The 26,473-nt window shown below is 39.2% G+C and overlaps 1 protein-coding gene across 1 annotated transcript in view; it reads left to right on the forward strand.

Annotated features, from left to right (window-relative positions):
* Window positions 1-26,473, forward strand: part of pcdh15a (protocadherin-related 15a) — a 159,696-nt gene that overhangs the window by 77,917 nt on the left and 55,306 nt on the right. Inside the window, exons 13-20 of the mRNA XM_034151808.1 lie at window positions 4,260-4,409; window positions 5,679-5,872; window positions 7,096-7,228; window positions 7,506-7,585; window positions 11,963-12,056; window positions 17,212-17,340; window positions 23,872-24,177; window positions 25,338-25,568. Coding sequence (XP_034007699.1) covers window positions 4,260-4,409; window positions 5,679-5,872; window positions 7,096-7,228; window positions 7,506-7,585; window positions 11,963-12,056; window positions 17,212-17,340; window positions 23,872-24,177; window positions 25,338-25,568 — 1,317 coding nt within the window. The remainder of the gene's footprint in view (window positions 1-4,259; window positions 4,410-5,678; window positions 5,873-7,095; window positions 7,229-7,505; window positions 7,586-11,962; window positions 12,057-17,211; window positions 17,341-23,871; window positions 24,178-25,337; window positions 25,569-26,473) is intronic.

The following is a 26,473-nucleotide window of genomic DNA, read 5'->3' on the forward strand; positions in this document are numbered from 1 at the left end:
CTGGCCTGACACTTTTGCAACAATATGACCTTTGTCAAGGGTCAAATAACAGTAAAGTACAACAGTCTGTTCACTTGTTTTACTAACTGCTATTCAAATATGAACCTAAGAATATTCAACATCTGTCTCATGTTAATCTCTATATACAGTTAATAGATATACATATATATATTTGCATATAGTTAGACTTATCACTAGCAAATTAAAGTTTACAATGCAAAGAATAAAGAAACTGCAAATAGCACTGGCAAAAAAGTAAACACGATCCATGCAAATTAAGGCAAATAAATATGCTAAGAATATAGAAGACGCAAACAAGTTTGTCGGATCACAAAACATTTAAAACTGAGTAATACTGAAACCATTTGTGAAATATTTCTACACACGTATGCACTACATTCTGAATGATTATGATACTATTAGAGTTATATGTTGTTTGTTTAGGGTTACCATGTTAATAATCACTCGTGCCTTACCAGATTGTTTTACCCATGGAACAAAGTTCTGTTCTTGTAGGCATTTCTCTTTTTGATTGACTTTTTGCTATTTACTGGACATATCTATACATACTATTTAGTGTTACATTTAGAGAAAATAAAATCCTTTTGGATTTAAGCGTTCAAAGTTCTCAACCTATTCCTTTGAAGAGACATATAGAGAGTACATTTTGTGGGAACTCTCTAATCTTTTAATATATGACACAGTTCAGTCTCACTGAACTCTGCCGCTACTTTCATGTTCCATTAGGATTCTGGAGTGGGTTACTTATAATCTCGATAATGTTTTATTAATCTTCTTAATGTATGGTGTTTTTAGTGGGTTTACAGCCTGGTTTACCATAGTGACTTGTTTCTGCGCTGCTCAGAGGGATGGCAGCATCTTGGGAAATAGATTAGCCCCCTCCCCAGAGGTATTCTTGTGGATTAGAGAGCATTGGCAAATCAGCAGTGGCTGAGGGAACGGTTCCCTGGACAGTGAGGGAGTTTCTGAACGGGGATGATTCGGATCACTGTAGATTGAGATATAATGCTAGGTTTGTTTGGGTTGGTTTTTACATCAATGGAATGTTCTATGTGAGAAAAGTGTGTGGACGGATAATCTGCAGCTATTTTGATAACACACTTTTAATGCAAAAAGAGGTGGAATGTGCTGTTTTCAGCCTGTCAAATGTAATAATTGTAACCTCACCCCGTGTGAATAAAGTTGATGTTTGTTAATCTATTAAATATTTCAATTGTAGTCCAGTATACTGCAGGTGTGTCTCTTATTGGGTTTCTTTTTCATGAGGAATAAAGAATCTCTGGATCCACATTAGAGTGAGAGCTGAAAAATATGCATCCACTTTGCAGCGGTGGCAGTTCAATACAGCTCCTTAGAAGGACTTCTGCATTCAGGATAATCAGCAGGATCGTCCTCTCCATCTCTCATCCTCCACATCAGTGTTTCAATACAAAATAAAAGATGACGCACATTGCCTGGTGAATATTGAAGTGGTGGTTGTGGTTGTTGTTGAAACATGTTTCTATTTTGGCCCTTAATGCATCATGAATATATCCTATTATATTATACATGTTTTTTTGCTAACTGTTGTTCTGTGAAATACTGTGTTGAAGGCTGACTGATAACATTTGGTAGGCTGCTTATTAAGGGACTTTATAAACCATGTCAGAAAATCATAGTTTACATTAAGTGCTAAACTAAGGAACACACACAATATCTATAACTTCAATGGTTCAATATTGTGTTTTAAATAGAAAATAATATATATTTATCGTTTACCAGGGTGGAAATGTGTTTTTGTAAGGAAATGTGTGCAGTGATTGTTCTATATTTTAGCAATAATAATAACAGTTCAGGAAAGTTTGATAAATATAATTATATACTGAAGATTTTGCATTACATTTTGGCCTCAAAAATTGTGAAACTGGATACCGGTCGATACCTATAGTACACTTGGATCAGAGTTTGATTCTAAAAAGATCATAAATCATATTTTCATAAATAAGAACTGAATTGTTGTAGTCGTCCCTCTTATCTGATTCTGTTTCTCTTCTATTTATCAGTAAATATGTCCTACTAAGACCTACTGCACTACACCATGTAACTCTGACCTAATAGTATTCTCCTCAGTTTAACACATATCATTGTTTCTTTTAGTTCTGCAAAAATGCAGGTGACCTTCTGTACAGCAGTGTTTTTGCCTGAAAGCTGCCGACATCCTGCGGCTGCAGAAATATCCAAACTGACATTTCACAAGCTGCCTTTGTATCTAAATCTAACATACAACTAGTTCAATTCACGAGTACATAAATCAACACAATGTGTTAAATTAATGTGTCATTCTCTAACAATACAAGTTATGCATTGCTTTATGTTGTCTTGCTTAAAGCTTGTTAACATGATTGTAATTAGACAATAGTACAGAGGCTTTGAAAGCATTTGCTTTGCTGAAGATAATGTTGTCTGAGATTTTCAAAGAGAAGAATCTTGTCTTAGCGTAAAGAAGCATCAAATCAATGTATAATTACTAGGGCTGTCGGTCGATTAAAATATTTAATCGCGATTAATCGCATAATTGTCCATAGTTAATCGCGATTAATCGCAAATTAATCGCACATTTTTTATCTGTTCTAAATGTACCTTAGAGGGATATTTTTCAAGTTTTTAATACTCTTATCAACATATGAGTGGACAAATATGCTTTATATGTTTGTTTAATATAATTTGAACAATGACAAATATTCTCATGAATATTAAACACAACAACCTGAACATTACAAATATTCGCCTCAATTCAACCTGGAACCTCTCTCATACAATAATTGTGTGTGTGTGTGTGTGTGTGTGTGTGTGTGTGTGTGTGTGTGTGTGTGTGTGTGTGTGTGTGTGTGTGTGTGTGTGTGTGTGTGTGTGTGTGTGTGTGTGTGTGTGTGTGTGTGTGTGTGTGTGTGTGTGTGTGTGTGTGTGTGTGTGTGTGTGTGTGTGTGTGTGTGTGTGTGTGTGTGTGTGTGTGTGTGTGTGTGTGTGTGTGTGTGTGTGTGTGTGTGTGTGTGTGTGTGTGTGTGTGTGTGTGTGTACACTGTGATGGATCGTTGCAGCTATGTGCCGCTCAAGGCATATATGCTCGAACGTGTGCTGCCTGGACGCTGCAATCATGTAGCGCGTACTATCCGTGCTGAGTGCGCTGACTTTTCGTACAATGTGCCACTGTCTGGCTACCTGCATAAAGTCAAGTGCTCGGCGAAATGTCATTGAAACAGCTCCTTATATCCGTTAGCGCAGCTAGCTAGCACCAGATGCTAACAACAACAACAACAACACGTAAGGTGTGCTTCGCTCGCGCGAGTCGCGCCACACATACACACTCCCTCCCGGTCGCGTTATTAACGCGTTAACTTGACAGCCCTAATAATTACGCTTTGTATCCTGGACTGGAGGGAGAGTGTACACACAGATCTAATTTAGATAAATATCAGCCTTCATTGTTTATTATTTGTGTTGGTTCTGACTACTTGTGTGAGTGAGGAAGAGAGAGATAAGGAACAAGGCGTGACATTGTTTACATTTGTTCCGCGTGTATGTGCATAGATGTGTCAGCACATGTGTGTACATTTGGAGTGTCTTCACATAGATCTGTGATAACTCAGTCAATCCTAATCTGTTTTATGTCTTGGCTCCCAAAACATGTCTGGCCTTCTCCCTTGTACGATTGGCTAAGGAAATAGGGACTCTGTTTGTAAGGAGAGAAAGAAGCTGCTGTTTCTGGAAATGTATAGCTCTGCTACTAAAGGAATCTTCCTGATGTACAGCAAAACCATTTTAGGGCTGAGTTCAAATTCTCGAGGAAAACCAATGTCCCATATTCTTTTGCTGTGCCACATTTGTTTAGATCTTCTCTCTCACACACTTGATGTATTGTTCTCAGTCCATTTTCTCCGTCTCTGCCAAGTAGATCAGAGCTGCCAAGAACTTATAAACATTCCGTTTGCTCAGTTTGCAAACTGCCCTTCAGTCAAGCTTTATACAAGCCCTCTCATCTCATCTCTTTAAAGGCATTTCCAATGTTAAGGGAATGCAAGATGAACATACTGAATACAAAGGCAAAGTGTAATTGACTTAATGAAGGTGGGTTGTCTTTTCAAAGCAAAACAGTCCTGAAAGCATAAGCTTGAATATAAAGAAATCAGTCCTCGGATTTATTTCCAAAATATATTGTTTACTACAATATACGTATGTATTTATATTTCTTTTGTCTACAGATGGTGTCAACGGATGGCGTCCAGCAGAGTACCCCGGTCACTGTGAACATCCTGGTCATTGATGCCAATGACAACACGCCCACGTTTCCCGAGGTCTCCTACAGCGTTGAAGTCTTCACAGACATGCAGCCCGGGGAGACGGTTCTACAGGTAATCATTTCAACAATCCTTTCTTGCCTTTCTCCCTCTCTTCTCCTCTTTTGCTCTGGCACTGTGCTTTACGCCTCCGTCTTTGTCCCCGTTGTAAAGAATCTCTCACACTCCCGTTCTTTCATGCTCAAAGTAAAAAAATAAGCACCGCAATCCAGTGCATTGTGTTGACAGGCGAACCCCTGGAACAGTTCCCTTATCACAGATAAGTCAAGGTGAATGTGTCTCTCCGTCCTGAGTGCACATGCCTGGGAAACCTTTTATCCAGCAGATCAGCTGCTGTGATGGCTGAAGCTAATTTATAACAGTAGGCATTACTGATGGCCGTTAATCAATCCTTCCCCTTGCTTAAAAAGGATTTTGCAACCTAGATGTGATTTCATATTTTTGAATGCATTAATGGATTTGGAATATTGTTTATATTATTTAATTAAAGCACTTTAAAGGTCATACATGTCCTTTCCCCTTTTTTTTCATACATGCACATATACCCATACTAATACCAACTAAAAGCAATCTCATATGCACATGCACAGGACATGTGTACTTGTATATGCACTTACAGCCTCCAAAAATGTAAATGTAACCCCTGCTATATCTGTATTTATGTTGGAGGGTTTAATCATTTTATTGTCCCATATTTGGTAGTCAGTGCATGATCTTTTCTTCTTTCAGTTGATATGTCCTCTCCGCAAAACCTCTCTAAAAAAATGTCAGACGCAGAAAAGGTCAAGTTTAATCTGCCTTAAAAATCTGCCATTTCGCCCTCCTTGAAATGAGGCCAGGGGTCACAGAGTGTTGGGAACGACCGCTTAACTGATTTTTATAAGCCGTTTATGAGAGCCTCAGGCCCCGGGAGAATGCTGCTGCTTATTTGATGCTACAGCTTTTGCTCCAATGTCAGGAGCATGAAAAGAGGAGGTCTGGGCAGCTCGGATTAAAGTTTCAAGGCCTTAAAGATATGAAGCCAACTGCATCATGATGGTTCATAATTAAAAGCAGCGGGGTGCCTTCAATAATTGACTTGAAGGTAATGGTGTCTACCTAATTCATTTGATAACAAACTATGCAAGATATTATATATATTTAAATTGTGCTTTTTTTCTTTTCATCTTCAATACTCTGGTAGCACTTCAAATCAGTCCAAACCCCCTGCTGAGAATTATTTACCGATAGAGGGGTTCAGTGAGGAATTTGCTGGCAGCTATAACACACAGAAATATCAAAACAAACTTATGTTTGTCTCTTTTTCTCTGTCCATTGTCCCAGTTAACTGCAACAGATGCTGATGAGGGACTGAATGGTCAGGTGACCTATGAGATACTGGCAGGTGCCCAGGGAATTTTCATCATCAGCAATCGCACTGGACGCATCACTGTGGCTCTTGGTGTCACTGTAACTGTGGGACAATCTTACGCTCTGACCGTCAAGGCCTCTGACAACGCACCAGAGATCCAGAGAAGGTATTGTGTAGTAGCTCTCTTTTAAAGAGTGATTCATTTGAACATTGAACAAAATGTCGGCATCAGTTGAATGAAGTGTATTTAATATGAGGTGCTATTCATTCCTCTTTAATTGAAACATTATTAGTTGTTTCAGTGTTTTTGTGTGTGTCTTCTCAGGGTTGCAAAGAGTTTTATTTTATTCAATATTTTTTCATATGTATTCACATGTTAGCTTTCGAATGTTACAGAGTTTTCTCTGGGGTAAATTACCAAACAAAATAACAATTCTCACAAACTTTTCTGAACCAAAACACAGATGGTATTGTTTTATCTAACACTTTAACAAACCTGGTATGAGATTTGTTGGATACAATATCTCCTCTTTATCCTGGAATTATGCCATCACGATGCCAGGGTGAATTTAATGAATTATTTGGCTACAGATTGGTATAGTTAGTTTTTTTTGATAGAAGCAGATTTTCAGCAGATGTAGTAACAATAGATAGACATTTTAGAGAGAAGTATGGTCTTTTTAAAAATGTATAAGAAGAAGAAGATGAACCTTTTATTAATCACCCAAGGGAGAAATTCAGTTTTATAAGTTACCAGTTATAAAGAAATGACTACAACGACTAAACATTTTTTGCTATTGTGACTTCTCAACCTCGAAGTATAAGACTTTTGGGGGGGGGGCAGCAATAGGGGCCTTTTTTATTTCATTTTAGTAAGACTGGCTAAGACATTTTACACTGTCCAGGATTACAACATCACTAATGCAGGCTACTGGCTGACATAATGACAGCTTGTCACATCATTGTTAACATGTACCTTTAGCAGTTCAACAAAAGATGTCACAATGAATGAATAAATGATAAAGGCAGTCAGTTCCATTTAAATGTTTCCTGCGGTGACTTACAGTACCGAGAACAAGTAGGCTAATTCTCTGGAAGTAGGTTTTTCAATCATAAACAAATCATGAATAAAAGGCTTGTGTTTGTGACATTTAGGAATGTAAAAAAAAAACTTGAATTATACCACTGTGTCCCAGATAAATATCCCACTTAAAAGAAATGCGATCAAAACTTGTTGAGTTGTTTCTCTTTTCTTTTTTTTGGATCAACATTATAAATCATAGCACTTTTTTCACTTTGCTCTGGGCACGGCACTTCAGTACGGCTCAATAGGTTTCAAGGAGAAACTAGTGCTGTCATTGGGCTGATGTGTGCTTTTCTTTCTGCCAGGAGCTCAATCACTACAGTTTACATTGAGGTTCTGCCTCCCAACAACCAGAGCCCTCCACGCTTCCCTCTCCTCACATACAACCTGGAAATCAGCGAGGCTATGAGGATTGGAGCCATTCTGGTTAATCTGCAGGTGAGCCTCTAACCCACAAATCTGCACATCCAAATAAGGATATTTTAAATGTAATGAGGCAATCAGTATCATGCTGTTGTTTGATTAAATTGTCAATAAGGCATATTATAGTTTCAGCAACCACACCTTTTCTCCCTTTTTTCATATTTCACTATGCTGTGCTCTCTAGTGCGCTCCACTGCAGCTTCCTAGTTGCCCAGCTGTCATATCTCATAGTCTTCAACTATAATGGCACTATTTGAACTTCAAGATCCTGCTCCTCTTTTCCTTCCCCTAGGCCACAGACAGAGAAAATGACCCGATCACATACCGCATTGTGAGTGGGGATTCCCAGAAGGTCTTCAACCTCTCTGAAACGTAAGTCTAGATATTTCTTTAGTAGATGGAGCCTCATAAGGTGTATTAGCCAAGGCCAACTTGAGAAGGGTTGTATGGGTGGATGGAAAGGCTAGTCAATTATGAATGAATGGCATTTTTCTCATAAGCTCCATATGTAAAAGGGTTATAAAATGGGAATAGGGAAAAGCATGTCCTTTTTGGGTCTGCATGCATTTCATCCAAGGTCTCTTGTTTCCTCTCAGAGTTAAACAACATTTAGGTTACTTCATTAACCTGTAATTAGTTTGTTGGTGTGAATATGTTTGTCTATATGTGTTTTGCCTTACCTATCTCTTAAGTTGAACATAAGTGTTGTATTGAAAACGAATGGATGCGAAATGCTGTGCTAGGTTGGCATGTCATTATTGTGATATAGTTCTGCAAGGGCACTCTTCAACTGTGACATCAATTTGAAAGTCTATCAATATTTTATTTATTTAGCAACAAGGCAACTCCGTTGTGTACACTGGCTGTTTTATCGCATGGACAAGGACAACTCTACTATTAAAGTCTTCGATAAGCATTTGTGTTTAATGTTGTTTTTCAAGTCCAAAGGACATATATGGACACACATTAAAAAAAAATGTTGAGCCATGGTGTTCCTTCCTTCACCGTGATGGCCATTCAGATAAACCAGTCAGGGTCTGTCTATCATCATTAGCTTCCCTCTGATGATATAGACCGCAAGAGCGAATGGGGCTGTGGGGAAGAAGGAATGAGAGGCGTAGGGATTTTGATGGTAGGGACTAGTTGCTGACTTGCCAATAATTGGGTTTGGCTGATTCATGAGCCAATTTATCCTTTGTTTTATGAACACTGACACTGGTTGCTGTCACCATCAGAAATCCCAATGAACCAAGTTGGAAAAGCACACCTGTTTACGCTCACAAATTGCCTTAGGTGATTATTTGTGACCATGATGCCAATGTTCTTGTCAAATTAATTTGGATAGCCCAAGGTCACAAATCACTAATTTGCCAAAGAGGGACTTACAATCTGTATAGCTTTAGGAAGTGAAAACAAAACTGAAAGACAAACATGGGAGGAATACCAATGCAGTGGATGTCATATGTAAAGTAGACAGAAACAACAGGAGTAAGATAACGTGTGGATACCCAAATAATGACATGAGTTAAGTTAATATATGCAACAAACATCTGACCTTACCTTCTGTAATCAACGTTAGCATTTGAATAACCCGCCTCACTCACCCAGGGAGCAAGGAAAAGGTTTGATTTATTAAAGTGGTCAGTGCTTTTTAACATTAAAAAGCAAGCGAATATGGAGGGGAGAGACGCAGGGAGACTGAAACTGCAGGACCCTGCCAGACACGTTTCTCGCTAATTGATTAAATCCTCTTTTGTCTCCATCCCCAGTCTTTCAGCTATGCAAGGCCAAGCCGTGTTGCCGCAGAGTATCCCTGCCTTTTGTTTCCTTTTAATCTGCTCCACTGTTTAGATTTGTTTGTTTAATGGGGGGATTTTTACTTTATGGTTCCAAAGCGGCTATAGCAGCAACGACACGATGAAACAATGGGAGATACCGATTGTTGGCACTGTAATCTCTTATACCAGATACGACGTAAATCCTGTTGAGATAGATACACATCCTTTAATGCATTCTCTGTGTGGCAGAAATATAACAATCACATCACAGGCTCTCGGCAACCTCGTAATATATAAACTTCAAGCAAAACAGGTGCTGATCGAGCAGATGATGAATCAAATCATGATTAGCTCGTACACTTGATGAGTGTGCACTACAGAGCCCAACTTCACGCTCTCCTTTTTCAACCACTCAGGACTTTGATATGATTCAGTGAAGGGGTTTTCACATTGCTGCATCGTTTGCATTCAGGCTGTGAGGTTGGCTCAATCCAGCTATTATGAATAATGAACTCTCAAGTCTATAACAACCTATACATGTGGCAGGTTCTCCTAGGGAAAGATGGGAATGCTTCAGACTCACTCACCATTATAGTAGAGGGCATGTCACAGCCTTGAATCAATGGCTCAGAGTCCGTCAGCCACCAGTCGCTATACAGAAAGCATTCAGTAATGACATACTTAACTGCAGAGGGGTCACACATCATAAACAAGTCTAGAGTATTTCTAGTGAAGTCCCAGGTCTGCTGGGAGTGATGATCACCTAAGTCACATCTTCAGTATACTTTTCTTACACTGACTCTGAATAGTATGCTCGCAAAATATATCTATGATTCAAAAAGTTACTGGAAAGTTTCTGCCTGATGACCACACTAAAACTGACATTTTAGCCAGACCAAGGTCAAAGTTGTGTCCAGTCATTTAAAAAAAATGTTATTGTTTTTCCATTAAAGAACACTGACATCTTTATTATTTTACTGGAAAATATGTATTTATCCCAATTGTTTAAGGATTCTTTATCAATGTTGTTTGATTAGGATTTGTGTTTATATTACTACATGGTGATAACTTGTTTTTTTCCCATATGAATTTGAGTTACAGCCTCAAAGTTCCAGCATCAGTCGGCTTTAATCAAAAGATCTTGTTCTTTTTTGTTGATCGAAGCCTTTCTTAGCCAACCCTGTTTTGGAGCATCTCAAAGTCACAGAAACGTCACCAGGAGGCCAAGCCAACTTTGATACTTAAGCCTTTTCAGTGTTCAAGTATCCAGTTGGCAGGCTGCAGTCTGGCTGAAGTGAAATTGAAACTGAAACAAAAAAGGGCTCATATGAAAGACCTGTGAAACAACACTGCACTCAGTTCTCATTAAATTGACACAAAACTAGATTTTTGAAAATGATATCATTGGAGTGTAATAAGAGTATAATTGTCTCTTATGTCCTAATCTTATTTTAAGTGATTGTTAGCATATCAAAGTTGTTGTATCAGAGGTGAAAACATTGATGCCACCTGGCAGTCCTGTACATCAAGCCCAATTTACCATTCAGAGACACGATCTGAGCAGAATGAAAGACTGACTAAGTGTGACTCAGATGCACAGCCTCTAACCTGCACCATTGTCGCTCTATACAATGGTGTCAAGAGCACCCTGTCAGTCTGACAACATCTTTTCATTTGTGGTGGCTGGGGAGAAGAGGCAGGACGCTATCTCCCATGATCAGTGAACCTCTCAGACCCAGCTGCTCAAGTGTGGCTCTGCACTCCAGCTGCAGTGAGGAACAAACTCCCCAGACTGCCTTAGTGGCATTAATCAATCTTATCTTTGTCATCATGAGCATCAAGACCATCATCATTATTACCGTAATTATGACAATTATCACTGTATATCTTCATTATCTTATTCACATCACTTTCCTTTACTTTAAGCTTCAGTGAGCACAGAGTGGCCTATTTTTTACTCTTGTGCTTATGTATAAATAAACATGAGCACAGCGGCCAGTGAAGGATGCTGTGCTGCATTTGTATAGTGTTTTTAGAAAGCTGTGTTTGCCCTTTTGAACCGCCCATCAGATGTATTCGATTGAAAGCAACGTGTCCACCAAAACTAGGGGGCAAGTGCATTGAAAAATAGACAATGTAAATGGAGGCTTCTGTAATGGTGCTTGTCAGATTTTAAAGATGAGGCTCTATAGTTGGATGGTTATGGACCGCAGAGCCAGGGAAGAAGCAGCAGCGTGGTTCTGCCTGGACTGTTTGGCCAAAGGAGCTTTAAATTAGACATTTGAAGTAGCAAGGGGACAGCAGGGAATTGCAGCAGGCATTAATCTAGCAGTGCATTTCGATGCATTTGTCTTCCCTTCCATTTGCGGTTTTGACAGAGCCTCTCTTGAGTGTGGTAGTGGAATTATTTTGTGCACGCTGTGTTTTGAGCATGCACTTGCACTCGCGTGTCTTGTGTGCCTGTGTGTGAAAACAAAGATAATTCAGCGTCCTGCTTTGGAATGCATCCACACTTTGGAATGCCAAATTATACCTTTTGAACGAGCAGGAGGGCCGCTGTGTCTGCTGCAGTCATTTAAAAAAGAAAACATGAATCTTTCTGTCTGTAGTCCATGTGCTTAGGGAGCAAGAGGCAGGCTACAGAGAGAGAAAGACAGAGTGGGAGCTTTTAAAAGCCCACCTGCTCTTTGCCTAAAAATCCTCCTCCTCTATCAGCAACCATATTTTGCACATCCGTCTTATCTGGAAGTAAATACAGTCTGAAGTGTAGCCCTCTCCCTCACACTCTGTTGCATCAGCGATCAAGTATTTAAACATTTCTAGGGAAATAAATCCCTTTAAATGAATGCTCTTTCTTCATATGACTCAAACAAGATATGTGAGGACTTAAATACACGATGTCCTGTATTGTGTTTGTTTGTCTGATGTGTGTAATAGTGATATGTGTTTCTTCTCTGACCCTTCTCTATAGAATTGGTCTTCTGCTTCTGAGAGACCCTCTGGACAGAGAGACCACAGATCAGTACCGTCTGATTGTCACAGCCTCCGACGGCAACCCTGGAGGGGTGAGGCATAAATCTCTTTATTAAACAATTCATCTGATTCCTCAGCGCCTGCGATCCTCATACATTTTGAACACTTTGAACTCAAATGAAATCTTCTCATATGGGCTTGTTAACTGAAAAATGTGGCTCGCTTAACCAAAGTCCTTCATTGTGTTGGAACACAAAGTGGTTATTTAATAATTTTTCGGACACAAATTCATCAAATCTGCGGTATGATAAGCGTCAGGAGAACCACTTCTGTGTGCCAAACCAATTTGACACAATATGAATTCAGGCTGCCTGCTTATGGAAATGATAATGTGCGATTTTGCCTAAGTGGGATTTATTTACTCATTGATATAATTCCAAAATGATGACTTCCATATCATGTCTGCCTTATGTGTCCTGATATTGATTCTGAAACAATACCATGGAAAAAACTAAAATATAAGGAAAAAATAAGCGAATAATACATGGGAAAAGGGGACATTATTAAGACAGTTTTGGATTTGTGAAAAGCCATAAAATAAATGCAGTGCATTATTGTAGCTTATCGTGCTAATATAAGATAAGATACCCCTTATTCCTACTTTTTCTAATACATATTAGGCAAAGTGGATAGGCAGAGTTGACTGAAGTGGATCAAGATTAAAAGCAGATGCAATACAGGTATATAGCTGCAAAGTAGGGGTAAGAAGCACCAGTATCTCTATCCATCTTGAGATGGCAAACAGTGGCTATCCCACATGCAAAGATTGTTCTTGTTTCATGCAGCGATTATATATTGCACTTCTAAAAAAGGTATGGTGAAATTTAAAGCAAAAAAAGGCAATATTCCCAGAGCTTTAGTTCCCACTCCTAATATGGGTCAAGCTCCAAAAACACACCTGACAACCCTTGTGACATCACTTTGTTATCCTCACAGGTATATCTCTTTTACAGCTACAGAAGGGATATTTTCATCCGAGTAGTATTTCCATCAATAGTAACCAATCTCTAATTGAAACATTTTAATCCACTTCCCATTCACTTCAGGAGCAGTTGTGAGGTTTGCGTGTTTACACTCACTGAGCTGTCTCTGTTACTCAGCCTAGAGAAACAGCAGACACTATAACTGAAAGTGAATGCTTGCTGCTCCGTCTCCCACCGAGAGCAGATAATCATATAAACCGTCTTAATTTAATTAGACTTCACCTCAGTTGGCTCAGTTTTCACAGCTGTCTCGTCTCCATGCAGAGGTGAAATGTGGTTTCCTTTTAAAATGCTGTGTGTGATAGGTAATGAACATTAGCTGATGAGCTGTCACTGGAGCGATCTTGATTGCCACCCTCTCACCTGCGCACACATAAACACTCAGAACTACAGCTCCTTGTCATCTGTTGGCAACTACGTGAGTCGGTCAAGTGGAGCTGTAAAAAGAGCATATGCACTGCCAGTATTTCTGACTGTCCCAGAACTGTAGGAGTGCAAAATGACATAGCTAGAGAGGGTGGGCTATGAGAGATGGACAGTGACAAGGTCAGAGAGCAAATCAAAGAAAGAGAGTCTAAGATGGGGCTTTGCTTCACAGAATGAGGTAACCACAAGTCGCTGCACTTTGTCCTAATATTGATGGACAGATTGTACAAGCTGACACCCTTTACCTGTGCGAAATGTGTCGTCCGCAGAGTGAATTACTGGCTGCCTGTGGGCTAAATGTCAAAGGCAGGACTGTCACAACAGGAAGGAAGTCGGACGACTGAGAGGGTGAAGGGGTTACGGGAGGGTGAGGGTGAGGAATTCATTCAGTGAGACGAAGTGCTGCCAGAAAGGTCTGGCTACAGGGAAACGATCAAAATAAGCACAGGAGGAGGGCGCAGAGAGGAGAGAGCGACAGAGAAAAGGAGAAGAAGTCCAGGGATTTGGATGTGTAATTAGCACTGAACTTTAGTAACCATGGGAACCTGACCCAAAGAGATGGGCAAGCTGTCTTCCCCCCTGACGTGACACATGCACACACATTTCATAATACTTCGAATAATACTAGAAATAATCATTCAAGGTTCAACACTGGCTGAACAACATTTGCTTACAGTTAAATGCAAAAAAAACAGTATGCATGATGTTCAGTAAACGACCAGTCAAAATCGAAGGATCCCATGTGTTTTTAAACGCAGAAATAGAACTAGTACTTTAAGTATCTTGGAGTCATAATGGACTCGAACTTGACTTTTAAGAAACATATTAAGAAAGTATCCAATACCACAAATTAGACCTTTCTTAGCTGTCAATGCTGCAAAGTCATACCTCCACTGTATGATTCTATCCCACATTGAATACTGTTTGACAAACTGGTCGTTTGCTTGTGCCACAAACCTGAAACCCATAGAACAGCTGTACAAGAGAGCTATCAAGGTGTTTGAGAGAAAGCCAAATTCATACCACCACTGTACCATCCTTGAAAAACACAATTTCTTGAGTTTTGACCATTTTAAGTCTTTTAAAAGTATGTATTTTTTTTATAAATGTTTACATGGACTGGCCCCCCCTCCCTTAGGGGAATTCATCCACAGAAAACTCACTGGATGCTGCACTAGGTCAGAAACCAGAGGAGACTGTGAAGTCCACCGTAGACTGACCACTTTTGGACAAAATGTCCTCTCCATTAAAGGCAGCTCATTGTGGAATAGCCTCCCAACTGAGATACGGGATTGTCCCACTCTCAATAGTTTTAAAGGTCAACTCAAAGAATGGTTGAGAAACAACCAGACGTGCAATCACCGCTAAATGCACTTTAACACAGGGGTATCTCCTCTTGCACTTTATGCATCTCTTGTATCATCTCTTGCACTTAATATGTCGTTGCTGCTATAGTGTACTGCCATGTGGTAAATACTTGTGTATGCTGCTCTTGCTCTTTTTGCATATCATGTATTTATTTTTTGCTATGTTTACAAATGTCATGTTCTTATATGTTGTATGTCAGGGACTACGGATGGAAATGAGCTCAAAGCTAAAATCCAGCATATTTACACTTGAAGCATTATTTGTCTAAAGTGTTCATTAATGTGCATTGTCCCTATTCAAATAAACGATTAAATGAAAAATTAGTGTACAAAAATATAGCGCAATATGACAGAATATACCGCTTTAGGGTCAAATGTGTCGACCAGTAGAGAATTGGTAATACAATTTCAACAGCTGTAGCTATTCTTGTGGGATCTTGTGATGTTGCAAATCCAGTTGATAAAGTAATTTGGCAAACATGGAGGAGAAAAGTGAAGTTGTAAATATAGTAGGAGAAAGAGGAATATTTCAAATTGTGCATTCTCAACAGTGTGAGCTGTAATCATAACCACCAAGCAGACTCAGATCCCAAAAGGGATGCTGGATAAAGGAGTTGTTCTTGCCCTTAGAGGAGGCACTACATAACAACATGATTATATCAGTCCTTGCAACATGACTTCTGGTCAGGGTTGTAACTAAAAGTGAAAAGCACCTTCAGCCACCTCAGGATGTTTCAGACAGCAAGGACAGAAGGCATCACATAGCTCTAACTATTTTATGTTAAATAAATAATAAGAACTCATTAATCACACTCCTGGTTGGAGAGGGAAGGATTTTTGCCTTTGATAAGAACACCCACGCCAGAATGGAGAAGCTAATTGGCTTCAGGTCTTCTGTGAAATTGGAAATAAGTAGATCCCATCACCGACTGATGGAGAGAGGCGTCCTATTGTATCCTGGTTGTGAAAGGGAGACAGTGGCATGATGTGTGATGGCGTTCAGCATGGGTTGCCATCTGAAGACGCTCATGAAAGGAATCATTATGTCTCAGAAGCTTGTACAAAGAAAACAATGATGGAGGAATTCCCAACAGAGAGTGAGATGAAGGTGACATTAACTAGGTCATTTCCTTCGTGACATTGCTGCGATGAGTGTCTCATCTGCCAGGGCAACTTCAAACTGCTGCATTATGGGAAGTTTATTTTCTTTCAAGGGCCAACCCGCCAATCCTCCCGCCCCCAAAGGAGACCACTTATGCCATTATTTGCACAGAGCTTTGTCCCAGTGCACAGAGAGTTTATAGATAACACATATTTAGCCATTATTCTATGTTGATTTATAGGAGTGTGTGTGTGTGTCATGGTTTGAAGGTGAACCACATTACATTGCATCACGTTGGCCTTCCAAATGAATGAACACCTCAAATGACGCTTGAGGTATTTTTGCTTTGAGATAAAACAAACATGATGCAAACACACGCAGATATATCATTTTAAATAATGTGAACATGAGTAAAATGTTGTCTACAACTTAGACGTACTAGAAAACCATAAAAATGTCCAGTGTTGAAATAAATGTGTTTTGATGGGGAATCATTACGTGATGTGTCCTGACCCTAGAAGTAAAAATGTAAAATCAGAAAGGGAGTAGGATTGATCTGATTTCATGTTTTTATCCCAGATACTTGGCCCAGCCAATTCTGCAACACTGTGATCTTAATAATTAAATACATCTGCCCAGAGTATTGAAGGTCAATACACCCTGAAGTAATACGTAATGTTTTCTGTAAAAAATATTTAGTGTGGGTGTACAAATTGTGCTTGATATCATTGACAGAATTGAAGTGTGTGTAGGCGTATCCCTCCACACAGTTAATAGTTTTGTGATAGGGGTTGTGACACTGTCTATGTGGATGTAAGTCATTTGACATTCATTTGAATTCTAAGTATTAACAAGACTAAGAGTCATTTAGCAGCTCTGTGAGGTTGTTCGGGATGGGTCAAGTATCGTACAAATTTACATTTTCATTATCAATTTCTTTACAGATCTACAACTCCAAATGGTTCTGCTGTTTATGTAAGAAATTATTTATGAGGGTAATAGTGCAGAGAGCTTTATGGAAATAGTCATAGCCCACCACCTCTGATCTTCGATATCCAGAAAAGAGTACACTTCTTTACTCAGTTATCAATACCTCCTAACTTCCTAACTGAAATTATAATGTGTTTATGATTAATTCACCTGGATGTTTAAGGACTTTTTTATTTGGATGCGATAATATTCATAGTCCTTTCCTAACTGTACAGACTGTGTCTTTAAAAGCCAGTTATTTCCTGATCAGGATGTCGTCTAAAAGCAGTACCACTGAATAACACTGTATTTTATTGTGCTCTTTATTTATTCTCTTTAGACATCCACTGCCACTGTGAACATTGTCGTCACTGATGTCAACGATAATGACCCTGAGTTTGACCCGACCATAACCACTAATTTTACTGTTCAAGAAGAGGAGGCCAATTTGTTTGTCGGACAAGTCAGGGTAAGTGTGATGTCTTGTTTTTTATAACGTTAATGAGCTGCTTCGCCAACCTAGGTCCACTTCTCCCTCTTTGGTAGCCATCCATAGAACGTTAACATTGTTATTTCCACTGTTTCATCTCTACATGTCCTTTGTGATAATTTGTAACAACTGTGTCTCAGTTCACATATTTGTTATCTATTACAACATTTCCTGACATTTTACAACATGGTCAGATGTGAGCAGCATCCCTGTTGACCTGCTTGTTTCAGCACCACTGAGCAGCCAGACTTTTCTAATTACGGTTGTAGATTAATTAGCCTGATGTTTGCCAGTGGATTAATTATGGAATAATAACAGGATCTGCACATACAGTACAGTTCATGCTTACTAAGTAACATAAAGGCAAATACATCCTGTACCCAAATCCCCACATTTCCTCGCAAATTACTGTTTTGAAACCTAGTTTTGTAAAGCAATACAGTTCAGAGTAACATTTCAAAACCGTGGACCAGTATCTATCAGAGGGATTTATATGGCTTGGTTGAGGGAAGTAACAAAATCAGTCTGTGTCTAAAAAGAGTTTGATCGGAGTTTGAAACTTTTTGCAGAAATTGCTTTTTGATCCAGGTCCACAAAATCAGAAAATAAAATTGAATGATGATGGTCCCAGTGAGAAGAATATATTTAGTTCGATAATGACTTGCCCATGCTAATGAGCATGAGCAGTACATTGAGTATATCAAGTAAGTCAGTTGCACTGTTTTACATATCAATGAGTCTCAGACAAGATAATGGCTGCGTACGAGTTAGGATTTAATTTTAACATCTGTGTCTGTATTTCTATGTAGGCGGTGATATTTCCAAAATATCTCCGTGTTCAGTATATCTGGCTTCAAATGTTTACCAATCAAAAAGTTTAAATATTTTTGTCATCACTTCAGAAAATCATATATTTGCTTCTGTGCTATGACAATTCCTTATCCTTGTAATTGCTAATGCAAACAATACATTTGCCATAATGTAAACAGTCACTGTCATAATAGTCTCATTTTACAGGATATATTCAACATGAGGCATCCCATTACATTTTTCAGCAGGTAATCAAATAGACTACCAGAAAATGTTTTGAGTTTATGAACTGTGAAATTAGACAAAAGGACATGTGAATGAAGCTTGGTGTTTGAATGAGGTTAAGCTTTCCTCACAAACGCAGCCAGCAGCTGGATTAGGACTTACTCCGTCTCTCTGTCCTGCCTCGGAAGGTTTTCTCAGCTGGCACCTTGCCAACTTGAACCAAGGATGTGATTTTCTGACTGAAAGAAAAGTACATTAAAGTACTTAGTTCTACACAATTCTGCTCTCCATGCACATATGCGGCTACAGCTTAGCCTGTTGTTGCTGATCGAGGATTTGTTTTTTGATGCAACATTTTTTCATAAAATCTCAGGTAATTAGCACAATGTAATTTTTATGATCCGACATTTGAGAAGAAAATGTGATACCAAGAGTTGGACATGTTGGACAATGTTCCTAAAGGTTGACTTTGCAAACCCCTCTTGTATATGAAAAGTTGTAGCTACGCAGATGACACCTGATTTACTTTGCTCCTAAATCAAAAGACAGTACACACATAGATGTATTAGGTCATTAAACAGATGTTTCAGTTACAGAAGGGAAAATCAAAGATATTATTTCTATATAAATAATAAAATATATAATATGTTCTTATATAAATAAAGACCCAACACTATGTTAGAAATGTTTGTTTAATAAATCAATCATTGCAGTAACCCTTAGTCCTTTTGCTGACAACATGCTAGAACAAGAGGTTACACTTCCTGTTTCATGCCTTCATCTCATGCTGAACGGGCTGCTGCTGTCGTCTGTTATCTGCTCTTTCAACCATTCAACTGCTGCTGAAGTTCTTACAAGAGTCAGGAGAACTGAGCACATTATACTTAGTCTTAAATCTTTATTCTGGCTTCCAGGTAGCCATAAAAGATTATAAAGCTGCTTTTATTTTACAAACCACTTTATGACTTGTGTCATAAATACGTTTTTGATATGCTTAAAGAATATAAATCCGGTATGTCCTCTCAACCTTTATCTTACAGTGTCAGAAATGGATGTGGTGCAGCATTTTTTAGCTTCTGTCTTGCAAAACTACTGATATTTTTATATACCAAACTTTAGCCACTTTCAAATCTATCTAAGAACTTTCTGTCCCCTTTCCCCTGATTAACGTATTACTACATTGAAACTATTCTATAACTACACAATTCCTTTTTTTACAATACATTTATATTCCATTTATTCTGTTTTAAGTTATTATTCCTTTATCTTGTCCAATTTCATTGACTTTGTTATTTTAATGAATTCTATGCCTTTTGTGAAGGCCACGTTTTAAGGGGCGATAGAAAAGGGTACTTTAATAATAAATAATACACATTAAACTTTATATTTCATAACATTTCATAACAAGTGAACACAGTTGTGAACATGTATAATACACTCACACCAAACAAGCAACAATGCAATTTAATTGACAACCTACTATTATGTTTCTTGTACCTTGTATGAGATCTGCTCATAACACATTGTTTGAGATCATGCCCTTCAGAGGGAGGCTTCTAAATAGGATAACACAATAGTTGGTGTTGTTCTCTAAGATTGTATTTGTAGATGCAGGCAAGCTGTCTGGAGACTACTCACAATATAACTCTGGGCTCTAAATGTATTAAATGACCCCATTTGTAGCATTTATTTTCAAATTGCCAATAACTGTTTGCAATGTAAAAGAAAATGCCCCTTTGTGACTTGTTTGCATTTTCTTATCTCTCAGTTTAGCCCCATTAAGGCATCCTAGAGTTTCTCAGGCCATTAATGATACAACACAGCAGTGTAGTGGGAAAAACTAAAGGTCTTCTTTTATTAAACAGACTCTGACGTCTCGGGATGCAACAAAGCAGGAGGACCAATTGTTGAATATTAGATATGTCGAGTTCATGGGGGACACACACAACTCCATGTGCCAATGGAGTAAATGGGAAAAACAAAAAGCATCATCACTAAATGTATACAACTTAATTGTTCATCTCTCATCCCCCTAGTCCAGGCCCTTATCTCTTTCCACGGGTCGGAATAATGTCTTGTTATATGGAAATTTGTTTAGGAGCTATTTCTTCATAGTATTATTAAACAGATGTTGTCCTTATAGTACAGTAGCTTACAGTTGTTTTTAGATGACAAACTAAGTAAGGGGTCAAGTGACAAATGAAGGATAGGGATAAGAGACTGACTGATTGAACTATGATGGTATTGGGTGATTGAATTATTTCCCCCTTAAATGTGACTGTTTATTTTATAATCCGTTTTTTGAACCTTGAACCTTGAAATTCCCTGCAGACAGAGTCATAATGCAGTCAACGTTAAGCCTTCGGGCAAATGCATAAGGCTATAAAGTAGCTTAATGCTAGCCCTAAAGCATTTTGGATCATCGTTAGAGTAATTGGAACTTGTTCCCACCTGTTCTTATTTTACCAACACAGACGATTTACTAGGATATTGCAATTGACAGCATTTCTGGTTCTGCTAATGGAGTGATTTGTTCTGTGGATGACAAATCCTGCAAAATACAAGCCCAGATTGTTTGCTCACAGCAGGGAGCCATAATCTAAGCATGCATTTGACCAGGGGACAAATCAATTAGTATTCTAGTCAAACACATTATGGAAGCATGTTGTTGCTGATTGGAGAGGCTGTTGAACGTAACGTAATTTATTTTTCACAAAGCATATTTCTTAGTTAAGTGAGTTTGACGGTTTCATCCTGCTTCTAATTGAAGACATTTGCAGGATTATATATGATGCATTTCCCTTTGTTAGCACACATACAACATCACACGTTTTTGTTGAGTGCTACTTTTGTCTTTGAGAATACCCAGGGTTTAGCCAAACATCATTCGCCTACATTCACAGAGGACACTTAAACATTTGTTTTAGGTTTTAGCGTTGACAATGCTTGTTTTGTAAATTTAAAAAAAATACACTGGACCCACGCAGGCAGCACACAAAGGAGACAAGTGTTCAGGTATATATTAGAGGACTGCGTGGGCCTGGTTTTTAAAGACTATAGCCACCTACTCAAGCTGCTTTTTGTGCTGTAACCACCTGACACCCAGGATATTCCTCCGCTCCCACAATCGATTTACTGAGCCTGCCCACCAGCTCACAATCTGAAGTCTGTGCCAGTTCCCATCTCCAAATTATTGAAAAACGTGATGAAAGACTGCCACACGCTGTTACAGAGTGATGAAAAACATTGCCTTGTAATTTAGTGCTAATTAATTTGGTGAGCAATTAAACCAACAGCTCTACAGTCTTAAACTTAAACGTCTTTGTTAGTGTCAATGAACATCTGCTGCATGTTGCCTAGGACTTGCCCTGCACAGACTTCTTTAATACATACAGCACTGTGTCTATTGGAGGCTATGTAAATATGCAGTTTGATTTTATTGACTGTGAGTTAATTGGAGACCACCCCTTATAAGGCAGGGAGCACTGAAAGTGTTTTGTTATGTAATCTCCACAGAGACGTAGTGATCCATGTGCACATGTTGACATGATATGTTTTAGTCTGCTTTGCAAACGCATATTGCTGAGGTCCAATTTTAGCCTTGGCTTTCAATATTTGTCAGGCACTTTGGGGATGGCTTTCAGCAGCCATGTGTGAATGTGTATCCTTCTCGCTCTATCAATGTTTCTCTTTGTTATCTCTCTTTATGCTGCCTTGTCCTCACTTGCACTGAGGTTGATCAAATATTGCCAAACAGACAGATGAAATGTAGCTTGATTTCCCTTAGTACTTTTTTTCTTTTCCCCTTCCTCTCTCCGTCTCTCTGTTACAACAAATAATTACCACCACACAGGAGACCATTGGATTATGAAAATACACGCACACACACATGTGTAAACACAGGCATGATAACGAGCCACACAGGGATTACATTTTGTTCAGCAGATAACTTATTTTAGCCAAGCAGGATTGTTACAAAATACCTCAATTTGCCTCTGTAAAGATAATGTCTCTGAACTTCTCTTTCTTTCAACTGGTACTATACTCTTATTATTTAGAATAGAATCATTAGAAGAATCACAAATAAGCTTTAAAAGGATGGTTTAGCTTTCAAGGATTTCCTTTTGATACAAGGCAGCGTTTGCATGAAAATGGGATGTGGCCTTTTGAACTTACAAATGATTTCTAATGAGCCTGTGACAAAGACTCTACTCTCAACATGAAGAACAGGAACTTGCACTCAAACGTATAACAGTTGTTTCCACTCGGTTGCAGCAGTCTGGCGTACATGGCTTTCTGCTTGAAGCCCCTTTAAATGTGTGAGGCGTTAACATAAAACAAGGCTCTAATGGATCATATAATGGATCACATTAAGCTCACAACAGCTGTTTGCTTAAAGGGAAATACAGCTGCATTTCAGTTGGAAATGTGTTATTACTTTGCATGTGTATTGGTGAATATTTATCACTCTCTGCTATTATTAATGGATGTACTGTAAATGGATTATCTGTGTTTCCCACAGTTTCTCAGGTTGGTTTATTGATGACTTTGTTATTGATGTTTCATTTAGCAAGCCCACTACTCAAGATTTGTGGCAGCATACGCAGTCTCTCTGTCCACTGTAAGATAATGGCCATTGCAGCATTAGCCGACTATTATGCTTCCCTTTGGTCATCCAGAACATATTTCACGCCATGTCTCTGTTAAGTTTGCATTGGCAAAGAACACTTCTCAAACGAGTGCAGATATGACGGAGTGAATTACAGGCATTGTAGTTCACTAACTTGCTTTGAGAGCTTAGCAGTAATAATTGGTGATTAGTTGAGAATCACATCAGCAAAGAACGCCATTGTGAGACATTAATTATTATGAATAGTCAATATTTGTTCCTGTATTCCTACACTGACTTAAAGGTCACCTATTATGCAAAATCTACTTTTTCATGTCTTTTATACATAAACATGTGTTAAGAGATTCTGAAAGTTTCAGGAAAAAATGTTCGCTCACTTTTTGTCCTGTTCCATTTATATAAAAACCTGTCTGAAAATGAGCTGATCAGATTTTGGCCACTTTATGATGTCATAACGATTTTTTTGGCTTGTGTAACCATTAGCGAATAACCAACCAAGGTAACACCCCCCACCTTATCACCTGAATCTCCCCCTAGAGCACCATTGTGTTCTTTTTTACCAAATATCTCGCAGAGGGGCGTGGGGAGTGGCTCCTTATTTTCATCTAAAGTAACATACAGAGAATCAACACTTTTGAAACAGAGCTGAAACAGAGGGGATTATGGGATGCTGCAATGCATGATCTGTTTGGTATTTTGAGCAAAACACTTCAGAGACATGTTTTGAATATATCTGAGACCTATAATATATTGATGAACAACAGTATAATAGGGGACCTTTAACAAACCTGGTGTATTTGCATGATATACCTTTTATCAGATAGCTTTCTGATTGTGTTCCTCAGGCCACAGATCCAGATGCAGGGCTTAATGGCCAGGTGCGCTACCGGATTGTGAATCATCCTGATTTGTTCACAATCAGCGCTAATGGCAGCATCTACACAAGAGTGCCTCTCGACCGGGAGCGCAGGAGCCAATTTGACCTGGTGGTAGAAGCTTCAGATGGGGCCGTAGATCCACGGCGGACCACCTTGACCCTCTCAATCCAGGTCATGGATATCGATGACAACAGCCCAGTCTTCTCCCAACAAACTTATGTGGTGAACGTACCCGAGAACAGCCCTTTAGGGACTGTGATCCTAAAGCTAAGCGTAAGTACTTTTGAATGTGTTCAAGTTATTGTTGTCTTTCCGTCCTTAAATGTCTTCCTTTATATGATGTGGCATGAGAGCTTTAACTACAGTTGTTGTAACAAGCTTTTAGCATCTTTTAAATTCAAATGAAGGCAATTTTGTTTTTAAATGTCAGATGCTTCCAGACGGAAACATTTACACTGACAGAAACATACACAGCCTCATATACACAGCAGAGAGAAACATTTTTGTGTCCCCTTTCATGACAGTTCTTTGGGCATTTTAAGACTCAAACAGAATGAGACATGAAGCTAGCTTTTACTCAAGTCGTAACCAGCTTTTTGTAGAGGATAATGTGTCCAGCTGTCCTGGCAAACATGACTATAATGCTCCACAACTTTAAAAACACTTTGGAAATGAAGTTTGAAGACACTATGTGCATGCAGATCAAACACAGAGTGGTGGAAGGCAAGTAATGGCTGGAATATTGAAAGTGACATTTTCCCAGAGAGAGATCAAGTAAGGGGGGAGGGTGAGAAGCAGAGGGGTGAGAGTTGAGTGTGAAGGGGGGTAAATGACAGTAGCACTGTGACACCATTAGTCTCCTTGACAACATCATCTCAACTCTTTAACAGACACAGGGGGCTGGCAAAACACCTTAAGAGCGTGAGAAGAGCCTAAGAAATGGAGGAGTCGATGAGTTTGTTAGCTTGAAAAACGACTGCTTACTTTAATGTATTTCCTTTTTCTTTTGTGTGTGGACCAATAAATATTGTGTGTATCTCCGTGTGGAATTTGCATCCTCACAACAACATAGCAACTACATGTTCCACCATCTATAACCTGCATCTATTAATCTTCCATTGCTGCAGCCTTTGTGAATTATGTCTACTTTGAAAGTTGAGATTTGATGCGTTGAGGACCAACTTAAGCTCCCTTTAGTGGTTTAATTTAATCGGAACCTATAAATGATTGATGTAAGTAACCCCTGCAGCATAAAAATGCAGAATTCAAATATAAACATTAATATTCATTGTCCACAGCCACAGTGCTTATATATGTGTAAGAACATATATTTGGCTCTTCCTCTCTCTTTCCATCTGCTCACATGTCTTCTGCTTTATTTAATGTGTATTAAATGTTTTCCGCACTCATACTTTTGGTTGTACTTCTCGAAGGCGGTGGACTCGGACCTCTTCTCCAATGTCACGTATCGGTTCAAGACTGAATCTGCCAGGCAGCTGTTTTCTCTAAACCCTGTCACGGGGGAGTTAGCAGTGCTGCAGACACTGGACTTTGAGGACCTGGCAGCTATGGGCATGGGGGCCTCGTACACCTTCCAGGTGGAAGCTGTCGACCATGAAGGGGTCATGCCTCCTGGGCAGGCCACAGTCACGGTCCGCATCACGGTAAGAGCCCTTGGATGGTCAGTCCAGCAGAACCTCTCACTGATCTATTCTCCTACCATTTTTCCTCTCTGTCCCTCAGGAGAACAGCTCTGGCACTGAATATGTGGTGACTCATCAGCAGAGTTCATCAGGACAAAGAGAACTTGATGGATAGCTGTTTCTGCCTTGAACACAGTGCTTATTTCAGATCTCAATGAGCCATTAGCTTTGTGACAGCAATTATGTCAGGTTTTTCAGGAGCTTGTATTCCCTTTACAACCTGTCAAGAGATTAACACAGCTGAATCCCAACGAGAGGATTAGACGCCTTATGTTGTGGTACTATTAATGTGTGTCTGTGTGCGCGTTTGTGTGTGTTAACGGGCCCGTGTTTTCAGTCTGTGAGCTATTCTGCGCTTCTAAATGTTTGCATACACATTAATCTCTGCTCCAGAAATTCACTCAAGCCCTAGTGGACTCAACTTCTGCATAATAAAGCTCTCTTTATTACCCTGAGTGGAAAAGAGCATTTGAGCTTTTTTCAAGCAGGCTCGCCACATGGCCTGCCAAACCTGTAGAGTGAGTTTGTCCTCTGGTAAGGACAAGCTTTGTTGCAGTGTTCGTGCTCTCACCCAGGAACTGTGTTTGATAGGATAAGGCATTGCACAGCCGCTGATATCAATCCAATGTCTGCTATTTGAAATTGCAGACATGAATTACAATGAGCGTAATGGATTCACGCAGGCTTCTCGGGGACCGGGAGTTGGAGCTGATTCCACTGATTCCATTTCCTTCCTCATACAACACCTCTAGAGGGTTATTTGAAGTTGTTTGTGTTTGATTTCTCCTTGTGTTATCTTGTTGTCGTCCCTTTTGTCGGATGCCTTACAATGATGGACTGAGTGTCCTGCGAGTCTTTTTTTTCCT

The sequence above is a fragment of the Trematomus bernacchii genome, unplaced genomic scaffold (genome assembly GCF_902827165.1).
Source record: "Trematomus bernacchii unplaced genomic scaffold, fTreBer1.1, whole genome shotgun sequence".
Classification (NCBI taxonomy): domain Eukaryota; kingdom Metazoa; phylum Chordata; class Actinopteri; order Perciformes; family Nototheniidae; genus Trematomus; species Trematomus bernacchii.